We start from the raw sequence: 15,438 nt of genomic DNA on the forward strand, positions 1-15,438 counted from the left end.
TACAAAGATCGTGTTTGTGGATTTTGGGTGTGTACTTTCGGCAAACAATAAAGAAGCTTATTTCGTGCATTTTTTGATGAAAAAAGCTGAATTTTGAAATATTTACCCAAAATTTTAGCCAAAAAAATCAGTCAATAACTTTTTTGTTCTTGAAAATTAAATCAGCAACATTTTTGTTAACAATTTTAACATATTTTAACAAAATTACTAATTTTTAGATAAAAATTCCGAAAAGTGTTAATTAAATTAACGCAAATCGGTCTAATTTTCACAAAAATTTAAACCACGATAACTCGCCCTAGAAAACGAAATTCAAAAAACTCTTTTTCATTCCATATTCTACGCTGGATGTGCTTTTTAATGATACCACTCACAACTCTCTACGATGAATATATCGATCGGCCAAAATTGTCTGAACAAAAATACCCAGTTGAGTATATAGTTCCTCCCTCCTCAAGAGGGCTCGGAACAAATATTCCATTATATGTATATTGTGGACAATTGAATCACTGGTCCACAGAATTAATGGTCCACCTTTACAAGCGTACGCTTGTAGATTAATAACATTTTTGCTTATTGATGGAATCGATTGTAAACGCTTTAGATTAATGAGGTTGGTACTGTTGCTTTTGTTGATGTGTGACATAATTCGAGTTTTATAACAAATTAAGCTGTCTATGTACACATCCAACTAACAGTTAATGTTCTCATTGAGACTTGTCAACTTTTCTCTGGATCTACTAACAGCCCGTTAGCTTCTCTGGCATTTCTCTGAGTGAAAAATACCAAAAAATGCATCTTTATTTAGTTTAGATAGCATTGCCTATCATAGTACATGTTTAGTGTTGCCTGTCGTCAGTTTTCATAACAAGCATTTGCATTTAACGAAGTTTGGGTTAAATGCTCTCAAGTGAAGTTTGTAGCAATTATATTAGTCCTGTTGTCCTTTTTATGCGATTTTTCACTTGACCAATTTTTCGTCTGACCCATCTGACTTGTTTCCATCAAAAGCGAGATAAATAGGTAATGCCCGGAGATCATTAAATTCGTTTTCGAGCCTTACCAATCCCTAAATGCGATTCACCAAAATTGTTTTGAGACAGTTTCTTAGTGTGTAGGCAGTTCTTAATCTTAAAAAATTGAACACCCTCATTCACGCCACCCCTTTTTACCCCCTCTCAATGCTGCCCCTCAATGCTGCCATCCCTAAACACCAGCTGGGTACCACCGAAGCCAATAGCTTGCCGGTCGTTTGAGAGCAGTTTGTGGGTTATGTGTAAAACTCGTCTTAAGAAGGAGGCTCGGTAATGTGCGTGCGCACATAATGTTCCGACCCCGCTCATCCACGTTTTGATTCAATTGTCTACCAAATGAGGAAGAGATAGAAATTCACATATCGTTCAACAAACATTTAAGTGAAAAGAATATTGCTGGATTAGAGGGCCGATGAGACTTGCCTGTAATGAGAGTAATAGACAAGACGAACTTAAAAATCGAATAATAGCCAACATTAATTACGAAACAAAATTGAAATTGAATCAGATAAAACCTGAGCTGAACAAAGTAATCTGTACTTAATTAGACCTTCATTAGATAAGATATGAAACCTGTCAACAATGAGACTCGGTAACAGGCCGACAAAGAAGAGCAAAAAGAGGCAAAGTTCAAAAATACGTTTCTTTATTTGAAAACAACCCTTTTCAAATTGATTAAAACCCATAATTATCAATTCAGCACATTAAGAAGGTTTTTTTATACCTCATTTGAGACCTGTCATTATCCATTATATGTCAAACGTCTACAACGAAACAGCAAAAACGAAAAAAAATTAACTAAATTTAACAAGAAAGTGGTGCCGCAACCGTTAAAACCTTAGGCTATACGTTGACAGCATTAAATTTTTTCCGTTCTGCTTTTTTAACGTCAATTGGGCTGACACATTTGTGTGATAATGTGGAAAGGAAACAGACAACTCAAGATGGTCAAATATCCAAAAATCACACTTCTGAAGATGCGTAAAATGCAAAGACAAGAAACCATTAGTTTAAAAAATCAATAAGAATTGGATCTCTGTTCAAAAGAAAAGGGATGCCGTCTGTCGCTACAGACACCAAGCTACAAAATCGAGGAAATAAGATAGAAGGGACAAAGCTGAAATATCCGTTGATCTTTTTAAACAAATTTTTTCAAAAATTTCAACAAACTATAAATTTCACCAACAAAAACAGATGAACTTGCAGCTTCTGGGAAAGTCAGTTATGCTTTTTATTAGCGAGACCGAGTCATAAGAAAAAAAAGGACAAATAGGGAAACAAATTAAAATTTTAAACAATTTATCGAAACCAGTGATGTCATTAAAACTAAGACCTCGAAAACCTTTTAAAAACTTCAAATTGACAAAAGGTTCAATTTTATGCTTGGGTCTCATTTGATTTTAACTGGGTCTTCTTTGTAAAGTGTTGTTCTTTGTAAAGAGCCACAAATATTGACAAATATCAGACACTCACGAAATTCTTATGAGAACTCATTTCTAGGCTTTATAGAGATCAGCTAACGCATACCCAACAGCTCATATTGATTAGAGCAACAAAAAATTGATGAGCCCTGTCAATAATGAGACTAAGTTACTTGTTGACGACAATGAGAACAAAAATTGGGAGAAAGAAACATGTTTTCTAAAAAAAATTGTATCTATGATTAATAAGACGAAGTCAGGAGGCTGCAAAATGAATGACAGATAAAAGCAAAGCAAAAGAAATCATTAAAAGTTTTTGAAAACACATTGTCAAAGCCAGAAAAGCTCCGAACTTTTCTATGATGACGTAAAATTTGTTCATTTGGCCTCATTTTGTAAATAGGATTTGTCATAAATTGGGCCTTGGTTTAAATTTAATCATGTCTGTAATCAACATAAAAAACAAATAAAATATTTCGAAAGACCACGCTCCAATGTGATCTGAATACTTTTTGATTGTAACAGTGCAAGATGAGTCCAAGCCTGGACCTAATATTAGCGCGTGCTAACAAACAAAAATAATTTTTCCATATGTTTGCAGAATAGATGAATTAGCAAATTAAAAATTTCAATAAACCAAAAGTAAATGATGCATTTTGAGTTAATTTTTCAAAAAGCCGACAAAATTTTAATTCCATTAGACTTCTATATGAAACGAAAGTACAACTAGCCTTTATTGGAGTTTCAAGAGATTGGGACAGGAGATGTTAGGTTATACTTCCGGCATATTTTAACTATTTACACAAGTGGGATACAAGAACGATTTTGTGGCCATTTTTGGACCAATAAATTTTTCATTAAAAATTTAATTAAAAATGTCGAACATTTGGTCAAAAATACAACCAAAAATAATAAAAACAACGGATTTTTGTCTACTATTCACAAAATTTTAAACCTCGATAACTCCCTGTAAAAACAAAGTCAATCTTTCTTTTTCCACATTGAGCACTGGAAGGGCTTCCTAATGATACGAATCTCAATTCTCTACGTTGAATATATCGATCGGCCAAAATTGACGGTTTTTTTAAAAAAAAATTGACTTATAGTTTCTCCCCAGCCCCCCCCCACAAGTGGGTCGGAACAATAATTACAGATTATTCCTTTTTATTTTCTCAGTCTGTTTGTCAAACATTACTAAATAAAAAGTGGCATCATTCAAAAGCTCATAAAGAACAGAATCAATCTTTGAAGAGGTTTTTTGAAATTTTGCTTTTGGAAGATAAATGGAGGCGCATAGATTTCAATTTTTTTTAGTATTTCTGCTCCTCACGCTCCTGACTAAGTGCTGAAAACGTTAGATTTATTATGAAATTGGTATAATAAGTTTTCTGAAAAGGAATTCCCTAAAAACCAAGCAGATTTACTTGATATTCAATGGCAAGCTTAAGATAGCGTGGTTAAATTAGAAAAAAAATGCAATGTGCTTGAATTTCATCTTCAGCTCTCAAACCGTATTAATCGATCTTTATGCTTTTTTTACACTGAAAGCATCTGCTGTTTGAAGTGCTTCTAATTTAGGAATTTGCCCATTTTTAATATTTATAGAATAGTTGAAGTATTAGCTTAGTCAGAAATGTGACTCAAAAGACTTTTCAATTAAACTTTTTTTCTTGAAAATGACGCTTTGCAGAAAATATTACTTTAACGGCGAACTGTTTGTATAACAAATTGAAAACGTAATGGTTGTTCTGTAATTGTCTTTTTTTGTGGAAGGAATCGAGGCTGAATTAGTTGTAACAAAAATCCTAGGGCAATCATAATCGTTAGTCTTGAAAATGAAATATTTTATAATTAACTTGAATAATCTCGTTTTGCCGAACATTTGAGTTTCAAAAGGCAAACAGATTTTAATATTCAATATGAATTTTTAATTTAGCAAAACATCTAGTTAGAACTCTCAGATGGTCACTAAAAATTTTTGCACATCATTGCTTATCTTAATAATCATTACATTTACGGGCATTACTACATTAGCAAATAAATTGATTTTTTACTTCATTGTCCGATTTCTCGTTTCGAGGCAATCAATTGCTTTCATTTGAAATGTCAGAAATTTTAGACTGTTCCAATTTTAACTTAATTTGTTGATTGTTTGATTGTCAGCTGTTGTTACTGAAAAAAAATGAGTTTCTCTGATAGAATTCATTGAGCTTCTTTGAGAAGCCAGAGAGAATTGTTTTTGAGAAACAAAGGATGAAAAAGAGCAGTCCGATTTGCACATTGTTTGACAACTCCTGTCTTTTAAACAACATACAATCTTTTTTATTTTATTTTTTTTCGAATACTTAACTGAGGAAAATATCAGGGCTAATTTCTCAATTTTCACCCTTGGTGCATTATTTCTATCGTGATGGGTTGGTCATTGTGGCAAAGCCCATAACCGAATCTGTTTTTTTTTAGCAAATTAGTTATGCTGTTGCATCTATTTGTGTCATATTTACCGACTAGTTTTATTATGAACTTTTCCGCAATTGAAAAATGGATGCTGAGTGCTACGTGGCGTGATAGCCGAGAGGTGTGGCGTGATAGCCGAGAGGTAAGGTGTGTGGTTCACACGCCAATGATTGAGAGTTCAATCCCCTGCCTCCGTGAAGCTGTCTGTGTGAGGATGAGCTCTTACTTAACCATAGCTTCAGGTTGACCATAGCCTGACCAATGTTGGCTGCAATGAGGGTACCACGTGAAAGTTTCAGACGCAAAAAAAAGTGGATATGGTCACCAAAAAATGAGCAATGCTGCTCATGAAAAGATCAGTCTGAAATGTGGGGAATAATACGAAAAAGGGCAGCTGAAAACAGGCTACTGTAGGCCTAATGCTGATCCACTGCGATTACGCAGAAACCACAATTATTAATTAATTAATTATTACTGTTTTACAATTGCAATGACACTTTATTAGGAGCATTGGTGGCGGGTATTGTTAATAAATTGGAGTAGAGGTGAAATAACAAACAATTGAGCCAAACAAACAAAGGGTAGAACAGAAGAAAGAAACTAGTAGATTGGTAGCTACCTGAAGTTCTGTGGAGACTAGTGCAAACAAATGGCTCAACAGAACAAAATTGTGGTAAAAATTTGCAAGTGATTGAAAATTTTGGTCACAGAAGACATTTTTGCTGGATTGAGTTTTGAGCATCAAGTCTGTTAAAAAAAATAACCATCAGTATCACTTTTAACTCTTGTATTGTTAAAGTCTGCTTTAACTACCGTAATTTTATTACTCAACCGATCTAAACCAAGGTGAATCAGAAAGATTAAAAAACTGCTAGTTTTCGAGTATAATTTGACAATGTCGTGAATTTGTGGATCCTGATAAGCTCAAGATTCCCATTAATTAAGCGGATACTCTTTCCTAATTGTACTTGATGTTGTTTCTTATTAATAGCCGCACAGCGATAGCTGAGGCTATTATTGGCCTTCTCTTGGTTTTTTTACAATTCAAAGAATTTGAATTGTATTGGGGCGCTGTCTTTTTTTTTTTTTTAAGGTCTGTTCACACATTTTCATGATTTTTGAAGTCAAATTGGAGTAGTGATTTTGGTCACGCCGAAACAGGAAATGGAGCGAAAAAGCGAGTGGTTTTGCGGCGTGAAATTTTTTCGCTCTAATTTTAAAGTAGAGTGAGAATACGGTGTTTGAACAAAAATTCGCTTTATCGGTAGTGGTTTTTTGTTCACATGCGGCAATTTCACTTTGATTTTTACTGTTTTTTCGATTTTTTGGATCGGATTTTTTTCTAAATGGATTTTCCAAACCATTCATAGTCCGTTCTAGGTCTAGTTTTCTGTTTAGTCAATGAAAATTCTTTGAATTGTACGTCAGGACTTGTCCTGCTATGTTTTTTTTATTTCGTCGTCATGATTTTTGTTACGACCATATGACGTCACAGCCATTTTTTGTTCATTCGTTCATGCAATTTCAACTGAATTGCATTCGTGACGTCATTTTTCGCTCTTAGTGGAGCGAGTTTTTTTGTTCATGCGCGTGATTAAATTTTTGGTCACACTTGACTTACCTCACTCTCAAAAATGACTTCCTCACTTTGAAATTGACTTTTATTTAGTTTAATTCAAAGAGATAAGGTCAAATGGGTGTGTGTCACTCTAAATGAAGGTTATTTGAGATCAGCTAATAGAGGCAGCAATAACTTATACAGATTTTTAATCAAAATATAACAGATCAGCCTTCAATGAAAAGACGAATTTTTTTGGTCTGTCTTTTTTACTGTTTTTTTAGACTGCCGATCTACGAATCTATTGCGGCTATTTTCTGGCAATCTGCCAGCTATGTTTGTACTTTTACCATTTTTGTAGGTCGCATCTGTAACAAGGTCACGCGAATTTGGCGGAGAAGTATGTTGTCTGATGTACAATCCAACCTCTCGTTTCATTCTTTTCAATTTTCTGTATTCTCAAAACTTCTGAATTTGAAAAAAGTTGTCTTCAATTCTGATCATTTTTTGTTCCAGGAGGAGGGGATACGAAAAACGACGGACCTCTGGCAGACTTATTATGAAAATCGATGCAGTAAAAAAAGTTAAAAATCTTTCGAAGCAAAACATTCGAATCATATGTTTGAATGTTATGCCAATAGAAATAAGAAAACTGTGAAATTTGTAAGAGAGACTTGTAAGCAGTTTGTTTGTGATGTAAATAATGTATTTCTGTAAATATTGTCAAATTTAAGCTCTGTAGTTTAATTTATAGCTTCAATTCTGACCATCTCAAATGCATTGTTTCTAAAGAATAGTTGCACAGAGTTTAAGAATTTCATTTGTCGCTCTTTTGTGCAGTTTACGAATGAGTCGAAGGCGACCTAGTTTGACCGCGCTCTTTATGACGTTACGTTGAATCTGACCGTACGTAACATTTGGTAAAGAAGAAACATATTGTTAATAGTTTGCGTCGACGACTTAGAGATTTTACTCTTCAAATCTGTCTGCCAAATATTTGAACCTTTATCAGCATCTTAACAGCTATATTTTATTGGAATATACGATGTCTGAAGTAAGTTCAATATGTTCGGAGAAATCCTCCGAGGAAGTATATAAAAGATTGGAGATAAGTGACCTTGAAAAATGGTCCGATTTCGCCTCCTCAGTGCCAATGTGTCACGACACAATATACGAGACTCCAATTTACCCTATTAACGCCAAAATCAACAGCAAGATAAGAATATGCGAAGCTGATCAGTATCCTTATCTTGAGGTAAGTTCATAGTCTGAACACTACAAATTCTGCTTTTTGTAGAAAACGCACTTTTGCATTTCTTTGTTTTATTAATAGCCGCGATGTGATAGCTGCTATTATTGGGGACATCGTGTGTTTTTTGCGACCTGGCCTCTTGAAATTGACTTTTTCAATTTCAGTGACTTCTACTGCTTTGCAGTTAACATTTGTGTGCGTGACGTTATTTGTTCTCCTTTCAGGTCCATTGCTTCACTTACCTCACTCAAAAAATGACTTCTGAAATCACTTAATGAACTTTATTAATAGCCGCCCTCATCTTCTCAGCCGGCTATTATTGCGCTCGTATTTTTTTTACAATTCAAAGAATTTGAATTGTATTGGGGCGCTGTCTTTTTTTTAAGATCTGTTCACACATTTTCATGATTTTTGAAGTCAAATTGGAGTAGTGATTTTGGTCACGCCGGAACAGGAAATGGAGCGAAAAAGCGAGCGGTTTTGCGGCGTGAATTTTTTTCGCTCTAATTTTAAAGTAGAGTGAGAAAACGGTGTTTGAACAAAAATTCGGTTTCTCGGTAGTGGTTTTTTGTTCACATGCGGCAATTTCACTCTGATTTTTACTGTTTTTTCGATTTTTTGGATCGGATTTTTTTCTAAATGGTTTTCACAATCCATTCACAGCTCATTCTAGGCCTAGTTTTTTATTTGAATTAAATTTTCATTCCTCGCTGGGGGTTTCTCTGTTCACATGCGGCATTTTGATATTGATTTTCTGTTTTTTTTTCTTATTTTTTTAATCTCATTTTTGTAAAAATGGTTTTCTGAATTCACTCATAAACCATTCGAGGTCTAGTTTTCCTGTTTAGTCAATGAAAATTCTTTGAATTGTACGTCAGGACTTGTCCTGCTATGTTTTTTTACTTCGTCAAACTTTTTTTCGCTTTACCATTTTGCCGCTTTTTCGACATTTTGCGTGAAATCTTTTTGACTTCTCTAGGCTAGTTTCTCTCTTCTCTCATTCTGCTAAAAGTGAATTTGAACATCAGTTGCTAAGCAAAGCAATTCAAAATGAATAGAGTCGGTATAAAAAATTGAAGTCAGAAATAGAAACGGGATAAACCCATAAAGCCCAATTTTAGATGCGCGCTATTTGAACGTCGTTCCTATAAGTCTTAGTTACCACCTCTAATGCTTATTGGTGTTGATAGTAGCCCCTGTAGCCTCTCTCTAAGAAACAGAAGTATGTTCAACTACGAAATGCCATCAAAATAAATCGGACTTAAAAAAAATTTTTGTACAAAAATCTTTTTTTTTCAATATATTCTATTCGTTCAATCCCAATCATGCTTATTGGAATCAACGGCGGCTATTTTCCGGCAATCTGCCGGGTATGTTATTTTATGAACAGTTATTAGTTAAAGGTCAACAGTCTGCATCTAAGTAGTGCCAAACCTATAAGCCCTAATTCTTGAGTATTACAGTCTTTAGTTTTCTATTCCGAATATTAATTTTGAAAAAGCTCCTAGGGTTTTTTCCTTATAGAGTCTCATAAAAATGACAGCTCGAACCTATCCAAAAAGTCTCGTGGTCTTTTAAAGGACTGGTGGTCAATATGTCTATCTTATCTCTTTAGTTGATTCAATTCATGGAAGGCAGCAGGCCATCTGCCGGCTATGTTCTTTTTCATGGACGTGACGCCATTTGCTCAAATTATGTAGTTACCAGAAAATTTGCTTATATGGTAGAAAATAGGCAAAATAATTATTTAAACTATTTTGCCAATTTTTTGAAGTTGCGTTTTTCTCAGTAATAGAGAAGTTTGTGAGCCTGACATGGCTCGCCTGTTGCTCTGCGAGCAAACTAATGGTTTCAATGCAATAGAAAAAAGATTTTTTAGTTTTCCTTGTATTATATAAAAAAGGAGCATTTTTTAATGTAAAGTTCGGTTGGTATTTTTGTATAATTTAACGTAGATTTTCTAAAGTAGTTAGTTATTTTTCTGGAGTTTAGCAAATTAAAATTACTAATTTTCCATCGAATCATATGAGATTCGTATGTACCGTAAAAGACGTTTTGAAACAAATGGAAATCGGAGCCTGACTCTTCATAAACGGATTTTATTGTAATGCCCTTTTTAAATTTAGTCAATGAAGGCAGGGTCGTGTGCTCATTTGCATTTTCTGCCGGTGGTAATCCAGGACTTAAATTGTTAATAATAATTTTTGTTTCTACGTAATCGCAGCAGTTAAGCATTAAGCTTTTTTATTCCACCTTTTAGATTTTTCTTTTTGCGACTATCGTTGATTTTACTGACTTAGGTCTTTTTTTGCGTGGTACAAACATTAAAGCGAAAATTGGTCAGGTTGTGATCGACTCGAAGCGATGTTTAAAAGAGCCCATCCGCAAATAGGCGTCTTCACCGACCATTGACCAACTGGATGCTTAGCAAACGCCTAGCCTCTCGGCTATCAGATCACGTTTCTTGTACCGTAAAAGACGATTTTTTATGCCACCAGTAATTATAGACGAGTTTCTTATTGATTTTGGGTTTTGAAGGTGGATTTCAAGTTCATATCCCATTTTACGTAGTATTAAATACTTATCTGAACTTTCGTGGCGGAATTGATTAGAAGATGTAGTAGTGATTTGGAGAGGAGAGTACCTGAGATATCCCATTGCCAGTTGCAATTTAATTAATTCTGGTCAAAAATAATATTGGTTTGAACAAGATGCAAAACAAGAGTAATTTAATCGAGTCTTACGCCAACCATAAGAGCACGTTACCAGTTGTACGAACAATTTTCCAAATGACGGAATAAATGCGTGGCCGGTTTTTCTTCAGTCAAATTTTCAGTTTCTGCTTACGCATCGTAGCGAAAAAACAAACATCTTTTTGTAACCCTTAGAGGCTACTTTTAACGTTTCTTCAAAAATTGCAAGTTGTATTGCATTTTGAATTGAGTTAATTAAAGACGTGGAGCTATTTAAATGTTTGAAAAAATTGAAAGTAAAACGAAAAAGGAGAAACATTGAGAGGACAAGGAAAAAAGTTCAATAGAAATGTTTGGATTATTTTGAAAGAAATGATTCGAGTTTTATTTTAATTTTGAGGGTGTTAATCCATTATGCAATTTATAAGTAAACTTTTTGCCATTTCTTTGTTTTATCGCATTCATTGGATTTGACAAGGCGTCCGTTTCTCAACAGTTTATATGGTATAAAATACTTTGAGGCAAAAATGAATTTATTTTGCCGTTTTGTTGTAGTTTTATTTTTCTTTCAAAAAAGGGAAAGTTTGTGAACCCGACTCTTTGTGTGCTAGCAAACCTAAATTTTTAATTTTATTTGTATCCTATAAAGAACTAATGGGAATTTTTTTCTATTTCGGTTGGTTGTTAGAATAATTTTTTATCATTTTATCCAATTTTTAAATGTTTTTAGTCGCTTTATTAAGTACCAGTTAATTGAAAATGTAGTTTTCGTGAGAGAGAGAATTTCCCGATTTGTTTGTTGAACACTTCCTCCTATATTTTTAATTTCGTGTTACCTTTCGATTACGTTTTTCGGGTTCTAAAGGCACACTTTCACTATTGATTTCTGACTGGTCTAACGCACTGTTGCAACTGAATAGTATTTAAATTCATTCACTCAGTGGGTTAGGTAATTTAGTGAATACGAGCCATTAAGGTCAAAGGAGCAAAGTCAAAAGAAACTGAAAAAAAGCGATAAAACCCCCCATTGGGTCATCGTGCATTAGATGATCAAGCTTTATTTGAGCGATTTCTAGCTCTCATAAGTAAAAAACTAAATATCTTAATTGAGAAGCTGTTTCAATTCTAATTTTATGATCTAACTGAAACTGTACGCCAAAGAGAGCACACTTAGGAAAGCTTCTGTCAATCTGTTCTTTTCGTAACAGAATTTTTGATAATGGGGGACTATATATGCAAGGCTGGCTTTGTTTCCTCAGTCAAAACTTCACTTTTTGTTTTCGCACCATAGAGAAAAAAGACACCATTTTCTGACCCCCAGGATCTAGTTTTGATTTAATTTCCCAAAAAAAATGGAAAGTGGGACTCTGAAATTTCGAAGGAAAAAATGAAAAGGAAAAAACGGGGCTCCAGGAGAATTTGTATTGAAATTAGTTAGGTTAAGTGGAGATTTATAACCACTAAAGTTGAGGGCTAAAAAACTAACAATTTGACAATTGAACTATTTAACCCAAAATTTTCAAAATAACATTTTTGTCTCTATGTATTCTTATTATTACAAAATATTGTCTGATCCTGTTTCTTCTCTGTATCGAGCAAATGTTTTGGGAAATCGACGATTTCAGACACTCAAATTTGCAAGAATCAGATTTGAAAATTGCACTCTGTCCTGAATTCTAGAGTTGTTTTTGCGAACAATTCTTCTTTTTTAAGAACTAGTCATTTCAGTTTTTAGAAAAACATAGACGTAAAAAAAACGTTTCATGAAATTAATACTAAATGAAATTAATTACTGAAAACTAAATATGGAAATCTTTTCTTATTCTCTGTTTGTATTCTTGACTTTTTTAGTTTAGATGGTTCGAACTTATCTCCTCAAGAATAATGAAATTGAGACGAATTTGATAGTTAGATCAGAGTTTTTGGATAGCCAGTATGAGGATTTAACACAAATGTTTAAATAATTTTATAATTGTAAGACAATTACTCTTCACTTCTCTGTATTTTGAATCTGTTCTTCAAACTTATATTTTCTAGTATTTGAGCATTTTCGGAAATCGACAAACTAAATTGTTTTTTAAATGTGAGGCTCCTCATATGACTAACGAATTTTCATTTTGAAAGAAGAGAAAGTAGTTTTTTTTCAGTTCACATGAAAACAACTAAAATCTCCTATTTCTATAAAAAATAACCTGACTCAAGATAGTTTCAGGGAAGTAATCAATTCAGTTTTTAGAAAAGCGTGGAGACGTAAAAAAAATCTTTTCATGAAATCATTCCCTAAATTAAATTAATTACTGAAAAGTAAAGATGGAATTCTTTTCTGATCCTTTTTTGTATTCTTTACCTTTTTAGTCTGGATGGTTTGAACTTGTGTCCTCTAGAATAATCGAAGAGAAAAGAATTTGATATTTAGGGAGTTTTTGAATAGCCAGGATGGGAATTTAACAGAAATGTTCAAATGTTTTGAAAATTGTAAGAAAAATAATGTTCATTTCTCTGTATTATGAATTTGCTCTTCAAACTTATCTTTTCTAGTATTTGGGCGTTTTTAGAATTCGACAAACGAAATGGTTTTATTAAATATGAGGCTCCTCATATGACTCACAAAGTTTTCTTTTGAAAGAAGAGAAAGTAATTTTTGAAAGAAGAGAAAGTAAAAATTAGAAACAATTAAAATCTGCTATCTCTATAAAAAATAATTTGACTTAAGATAGTGAAAAAGCCAAAACGTAAATTTAACTCAAGACCAATGTTCCTCAAAAACACGTATTGAGAGCCTTTATGGAGAGATTTCAACATTCTTTTATATGTGGACACAATTAGATGCAAAGTCAAAAAATGTAGGAAAGTTAGAAAGCTGGAAAAACTAATTAATAATTGCCAAAAAAGTGCAGTTTTAGCAATTTTAGAGAATTAAAATGTGCTCCTTAAATTCAGTTTGTCATTACCTGCGACATTTAAAAAATGACTTTGCCCATTATGCTCTTGAAACATCAAAAATGAAAAAAAAGATTCGAAAATTTTAAAATATTCAGTTCAAAGTGTCAAAATTACGATCTGCGATAGAAAGCATATTACGATTACCAAGCAGGTGCCCAAAAAGAAAATTCAATTTTTTTATGGTTTTCGAGCTTTGTGTGTGTGTGTGTGTGTGCGCGCGCTTGTGGGTGTACGTAGGTGTGCACGTGTATGGAATGTGTGTGCTTTGCTTGTGTAGGAGAGTGACAGAGGGAAAAAGAGTTAGTGTGATGGATCCAGTTCCTTTTAATATTAGTCAAAAATAGAGGCAGAATGCAAAAACTGTCAGAAACCATTAAAAAAGTTAATGATTGGTTCAAATTGCTGCTTTACGTATATCCCTTACCGAAACCCTGTGTTTTCAAATCTGGTCAATAGCACGTATCTGTTCAAGACGTTAATAATTTACTTGTCCCATTATGCTTATCGAAAATCAAAATTGACAATATTTTCTAAAATTTTCTAAAATTTAAGTTTTAGTGTTATTTTTACAATTACCGATACAATTGCCTCAAGAAGTTCGCAAATTGTTTTCAAAAAAACCTATAAATAATTTTTGTTTAATTTTTGCCCCATCATCAAAAATGAGAAAAAGTTTCGAAAAACTTCAAAAAGTCTAATTCAAATGTTGGTACCAGTTTTACCGGTAGAATTGCCCCGTGATGTGATCACTTAATTTAAAAAATAAACTTAGACGAGCGGTTATGTGTTGAGTAAAAACCAAATGAAAAAAATTACAATTTTTTTTGGTGTCTGTGTTGGTACTGTTTACGTGGGTGCGCGCTCTTGCGTGTGTGTATGTATGAGTGTGCGTATAGGCAAAGTTTGTTATTTATGTGTGATTGCGAGAAATAGAGCTAGTCTGAGAAAGTTGGTTCCTTCAAATGCTAGATATCAGTAGAGGCAGCGTGCTAAAACTGTCACCAATAATAAAAAAAAGTGAGTCCAGAACGCAAATTGATTGTTTTCAATTCTCAATGATGACCCATCTGCGGGATTTTTGTCCCATTATGCTCATGAATTCTCAGGTTGTTAAAATTTTTGAAAACATTTCAAACATTAGTGTCACTATTAAAATTAGCATAATCATTGTCTCAAAAAGTCTGCACGAAATTTCCTTTAGAAAAGAAGACAAAAAGAAAGAACTAAATGAACACATTGATGAACCAAGAATATTGACCATTTGTCAAAAAAAAAATTTAAAAGGTTTTTTAGTGTTGTGGATTTTTTCATAATGTTTGGTTTGTATTGGTTTATATGCTTTTTCCGTGTTCGTGTATTTCAAATTGTATACTACACTTATCTTTCTTGAATGTGGTAAAGAAGTTTTGTTTATGCTGATTTAAATGGACGGCATGTTTTTTTCCAAACAGTGCAACTAGTTTTCTCCAATGCATATCTGTTGCTTTCGGATACTCCCAGTGGTTTCTCTGACAGAAGTTTGAAGTCGTTTTTGCGTCCTTGAGCGGTATGTCGGAACGTTCTGTCCTACGCACAGACTTGCACGAACCATCTTGTTTCTTTGTCTCTTTCAATCCGGATGTGCGCTTAGCGGCCAACGGTGACAGTTTTCCTGTAATGTGTCGGCTATGATGCAAATTTATTTGAAAACGAATGAAATTGTTAAACATTATAACAGAAAAAAAAACAGAAAAACTGCATTTTTTTTAAATAAAAATTACTCGGTCTCCTTTTCTTATTTTTCAGTTATTATTTTCAGTTGTTCTTTTTTTATTTGTGCGCAGCTAAGCACATTTCGGATGTAAGTAAAGGCTTTTAGAACTAGAAGACTCTGAAAATCTGTTTTTCATAGCAAAATATTGATAAAAACAATTTGTTTTTCGTCTGGTAAAATACGAGGGTTTTGCAATATAAAAAAGTTCTCAAGGGTTCTACGGAAAAAATGCTGAAAAAAACTTGACAAACTTGGGACGTATGTTGGAACATTCTGTGCTAGGCACAGTCTCGAGCGGGTCGTCTTGTTGTGTAATCACTTCAATCTCAA

General features: G+C 33.5%; 2 protein-coding genes across 4 annotated transcripts in view; both read left to right on the forward strand.

Moving 5' to 3' along the window:
- LOC142342763 (intraflagellar transport protein 43 homolog) overlaps positions 1-7,247 on the forward strand; it is a 31,242-nt gene extending 23,995 nt beyond the window's left edge. For 2 of the 3 annotated variants that reach the window (XM_075394308.1, XM_075394307.1), the window contains one exon: positions 6,984-7,247. Coding sequence is in view for 2 of the 3 variants with exons in the window: in XM_075394307.1 (XP_075250422.1) it covers positions 6,984-7,030 (47 nt within the window). In the remaining variant the exon portion in view is untranslated. Of the gene's footprint in view, positions 1-6,828; positions 6,868-6,983 lie in introns of all 3 variants that reach the window. The other variant, XM_075394306.1, reaches the window with a different exon arrangement.
- A 179-nt stretch (positions 7,248-7,426) lies between these two features.
- The window catches only part of LOC142342762 (protein GDAP2 homolog), a 35,778-nt gene continuing 27,766 nt past the window's right edge, over positions 7,427-15,438 (forward strand). The window contains exon 1 of the mRNA XM_075394305.1: positions 7,427-7,722. Within this exon, the coding sequence (XP_075250420.1) occupies positions 7,513-7,722 (210 nt within the window). The 5' untranslated portion in view covers positions 7,427-7,512. The remainder of the gene's footprint in view (positions 7,723-15,438) is intronic.

Source organism: Convolutriloba macropyga, chromosome 7 (genome assembly GCF_964194025.1).
Source record: "Convolutriloba macropyga chromosome 7, txConMacr16.3, whole genome shotgun sequence".
NCBI classification, from domain to species: domain Eukaryota; kingdom Metazoa; phylum Xenacoelomorpha; order Acoela; family Convolutidae; genus Convolutriloba; species Convolutriloba macropyga.